The sequence below is a fragment of the Lagenorhynchus albirostris genome, chromosome 20, assembly GCF_949774975.1.
Source record: "Lagenorhynchus albirostris chromosome 20, mLagAlb1.1, whole genome shotgun sequence".
Classification (NCBI taxonomy): domain Eukaryota; kingdom Metazoa; phylum Chordata; class Mammalia; order Artiodactyla; family Delphinidae; genus Lagenorhynchus; species Lagenorhynchus albirostris.
The window spans coordinates 20,755,600-20,760,336 of NC_083114.1; the positions used below are offsets into that span (position 1 = coordinate 20,755,600).

The following is a 4,737-nucleotide window of genomic DNA, read 5'->3' on the forward strand; positions in this document are numbered from 1 at the left end:
CGCCACAACTAGAGAAAGCCCGTGCACAGCAATGAAGACCCAACAAAGCCAAAAATAAATAAATAAATTTATTAAAAATAATAATAATAATCTGAGACTGCCCAGGTCTCAGTGAGAGAGGAAAGACAAAGCACCAAGAAAAACAATACACATCAGCACACCCTAGAGACACCCTGAAAGCTCTTCAATTGCCAAGGAGAACCTGGCAGAAACTGTTACCAAAATCACAGCATAAAAATCACCTCTTGACCGTTTCTCTGGTGGCAGTGGGCTTCCACCAGACTGAGCTCCTCAACCTGCCCTGCATACTTAATCCCTGCATGAATCTGGCCTCAAGCTCTGTGGGAATAAATGAAGTGAACAACTTCAGAAGAATGGCCTCAAACTGTCCATTTTCCCACCTTCCCTATCCTTGGCCTATTCTAATGGTGTATCTTGCTGTTTTTTAGAACATTTCAGGGTAAGAACAGGAAAAGTGCTGAGAAGATGAGTCTCAAGATTGATTTGGAGGAACTTCCCTGGTGGTGCAGTGGTTAGGAATCCGCCTGCCAATGCAAGGAACATGGGTTCAAGCCCTGGTCCAGGAAGATCCCACATGCCACGGAGCAACTAAGCCCATGTTCCACAACTACTGAGCCTGTGCTGTAGAGCCCGTGAGCCACAACTACTGAGCCCATGCCACAACTACTGAGCCTGCGTTCAAGAGCCCGTGAGCCACAACTACTGAAGACCGCGTGCCTAGAGCCCACGCTCTGCAACAAGAGAAGCCACCTCAATGAGAAGCCCACATACTGCAACAAAGAGTAGCCCCTGCTCGCTGCAACTAGAGAAAGCCTGCGCGCAGCAACAAACACTCCATGTGGCCAAAAATAAAAATACATAAATTTATTTTTAAAAAATTGATTTGGAAATGAACTTTGTATGTTTTAAATGCAGGAAAAGTCACCCCTGGGAATGAGCAAAGGAGTGGAATGAACCCTAAACTGCAGAAGAAACAGCATGAAAGCATCGTGCATGCAATATGTGCTCTGCTGAATTCCGGAGGGGGAGTGGTCAAGGCTGAGACTGAGAACAAAGACTATAATTATGATAGTCATGGAGTAGGATTGTATCTGCCTTCAACTTTCAAAGGCTATTTAGATGAGATGCAGCAGGGATATCTCTTTTTGATCTTTGTGAAATCATGGATGCCAAAGGCCTCTGGTATATGATTTGCTTACCTGTGCTCCTCTTTGTGCCACAGACATAGAACATGTACTAATGTCATGAATTCTCAGGAAGCACTGGCATTCTCCAAAGGCAGGATTCAGACTCTTACAAATATTAATGATTCCAATTCATTAAGTCCACAGAAATTTCAGGTTCGTGTACAAAATGAAGGTAACATAAAGGCTTCAGCTTCTGCTTTATTTGATAGCACTCACCACCTTCAGTACCAGGAAAAGTTCAACTTTACTAAGTCCACACGCGTTGAATTTAAGATGTTCTCAACAGAGATGACACAATGCTTTACCCAAGTGTGTTTCTGCATTTGCAAACACTGAGGTAGGGTAAGTATTTTTTGGCCTGCATGATGAGACCCATCAAGTCACTGGATGTGAAAAAGAGAAAACAAATCTTGCCACCTTGAGGGCTTCTACTGATCGCTATATTAGGAAGTTACCAGTCCATCATTTCTGTACACAGAGGCGTGAGATAAAATATGCCACAAAATTCGTTGCAGTACACAAGCAGGGGGCCCTCCATGGATATGTCTGTGCAGTCAGCATGGAACGATTCTGCTGTGCAGTGTTTGCCAAAGTGCATAATTCCTGGTGGGTGAAGGACAATCGTGTGAGAGAGCTGGCCACAAGGAATGGGAATAGAATCATCAATGATTTTAATGTTTGCTGAGATGGGAGGAGGTGAGGAAGGAGGAAAGGGAGATATTATTTTAGAATCTTGGAAAAGAGAGGTACCCTCAGAGTTGCAGATGCCTGACATTAATTCCTATAGATACAGTTGGTGGGTCATTGCCCCTCTTTCCCTCTGCCCATCTTGAATATCCTGCATTCAACAAATAGATGCTCTGGCCTAGCAGACCCACTAGAGGTTGGTGCAGAAGGCTGTTTGACCTAGCAATTTCTGTTTCCACATCCTTTCTTGTGTTCATATTCAAGTCTCTTCTTTCCCTTTCTAATTATGAACTCACATTTACTTATACAGGAAATTCCTTTTTCACATGTACCTATGTGTCTTCTTTAATTTACTGTCACTTTTCCTTGCCTCTGCATTCTTGTAATGGTTCCCTCATCAAATATTCTCCCTTTCTCATAGCCTCACTTCCAATTTTGAACAAAAACACAATCAAACCTCTCTTCTCTCACTTTTCCTTTCAAAAGCCAACATGTGATGCTAACCATGACTGATAGGCTGAAGAGTAGTGTTGGTGATATGCATGCACCTTGGAAAAGGAAAGCCTGAGATAATATCAGACAAAAGAAAATCAATCGTAACTTCAAGAAGAGTCCAGAAAAACAAAGTCCATTTCAGGATCTTCTCAGAAATCTATATTCATTGACCTTCACATCTTCTAGTCATATTTTTTTAAAAATATAAGCACTATATATATAGTGCTTATATTTATAATATATATATATACATATCCATATATATATATTTAGAGATATGCTCAGGAGTGCTCATAGACTCACTATCTGCAATGGCCCCAAACAGGAAAACAACCAAATTATTTATTGACACAACAATGGATAAATGTATTATAGTATATTTGCATAATGGAGTATTATTCAGCAGTGAAAACGAAATAGGGATAGAGTAGGATAATTAAATAGTTTAGAAATCCCACCAGAGGATTAAAGACAAAGAGGGAATTTTAAGGGAGTTTGGGAGACTGCTGTAAGCTAATGAGCACTCAAGAAAAGAATCCAGTAACTTAGCAACAATCTACACTACCTTGAAGGAAGACCAGGTGCATCCAAGCACCAGGCACACTCAAGCTACAAGTTCTTACAGTTAAAACACAAGACAATAGACATGGGGTTTGAATCTTGTTACATGAAGTCACGGAGTTAATGGTCCTTGACGAGTAGCATTTCTGCATGTAGCCAAGAGAGGAATAGGTGAAAGGAGAAAGAAACTAGGTGAAGGGGGACATTATACTGAAACCTGAATGAATTACCACATTTTAGTATATGTTACCACACTTTTGCTAATATACATACGATTTGAATAGCGCCATGACAGTCCCGGTTAGATCATATAGGGTTCAAGGAGGATCTAATGATGTAAGCCTGTAACAGGGGCGGGGCAGGCATGAAGTTGCTAGTGTGTGACCCTTAGCATGGTGGTTAGAGGTCCCACACATGTAACAGTCAGCCACACAGGTCCTGGAGGCAGAGTATGGTAAGAGGCAGATCGTGGCCTTCTCCCCAGGGCCCTCCAGGCCCTCCAGCCTCAGGACTGGCAGGTGAGCTGGGGGTCCTGGGGACAGGCTGAGGGCTGTGTCCTGCAGAGCTCCAGAGCCCTCTCCATGGCCACCCACTGGTCGAGCCTGGGCACTGGTGGAAAGACCCAGACCAAGTGCTGGACGAACGTTCCCATGCAGGGTAACTGGCCCGCCCAGGGACTCCCTCTTAGCCAGGGCCTGGGCCTCAGAGGGTGAAAGCTGAGCCTTAGGACCTTGCCCTTTCTTGTCAGAACAGAGAATAACATTTGTTTTGGTGGAGGTTTACAGGAACATTGTGACCTGCCCGTGACCTGACCTCAAGAACAAGGGATCTGGTGCTTCCCTGGTGGCGCAGTGGTTAAGAATCCACCTGCCAATGCAGGGGACACGGGGTTCGAGCCCTGGTCTGGGAAGATCCCACATGCTGTGGAACAACTAAGCCTGTGCGCCACAACTACTGAGCCTGTGCTCTAGAGCCCACGTGCCACAACTACTGAAGCCCATGCACCTAGAGCCCGTGCTCCGCAATGAGAAGCCACCGCGATGAGAAGCCCGTGCAACAAAACGATGAGTAGGCTCCCCTCGCCACAACTAGAGAAAGTCCGCGTGCAGCAACGAAGACCCAACACAGTCAAAAATAACATAAATAAAAACAAATTTTAAAAGAACAAAGGATCTGACACCAAGAAGTTTGCAACAACTAACCACACCCCTCTCTCACCTTTCCTATAAAAGGGCTTTGCTGAAAGCTTTCGGGGAGTTCAGGGTTTTAAAGGCATGAGCCACCAGTCTCCTTGCATGGCCCTGCAATAAACCTTTCTCTGCTCCAAACTCCTACATTTTGGGATTGTTTGGCCTCACTGTGCGTCGGGCACATATGAAGAAGGTGGTCTTCTCCCCTCCCCACTCTTTCTTTGATTACAAAAATGCAGCCCCTTTTGTTCTCAGGGTTGCGCTCCCTTGCCTGCCCGCTTGTATCTCCCCCACAAGTGTCCTATGCTAATAAACTCAGCTTACCACTCTGCCTCATGCTGAATTCTTTCTGCAAGGAGAAAAAAGAACCTGAGCTTCAGTTTAAGTCCTGACACCAAGTGAGCAGTTTTAATTAAAAGACAGTGGGTCTGAATCCCCTCCTAAAACAGGGATCCTGGGTTCAAGTTCCAGTCCCATCCGAGAAGGACTGTGGCTTCAGACAGAGCCTGCTCAGGGCACTCATAACTCTGACAAAAACTCTAACAAATCTGAACCAGTAAATAAAATATACAATGTTAGAAACTAAATGATTTGAT

At 44.4% G+C, this 4,737-nt stretch overlaps 1 protein-coding gene across 1 annotated transcript; it reads left to right on the top strand.

Moving 5' to 3' along the window:
* Positions 1-486: 486 nt before the first annotated feature.
* LOC132511530 (schlafen family member 5-like) lies at positions 487-1,893 on the top strand. The gene is given in 3 exon segments (XM_060134744.1): positions 487-524; positions 923-1,507; positions 1,509-1,893. Coding segments are annotated over 3 exon segments (1,008 nt in total).
* Positions 1,894-4,737: the final 2,844 nt, after the last annotated feature.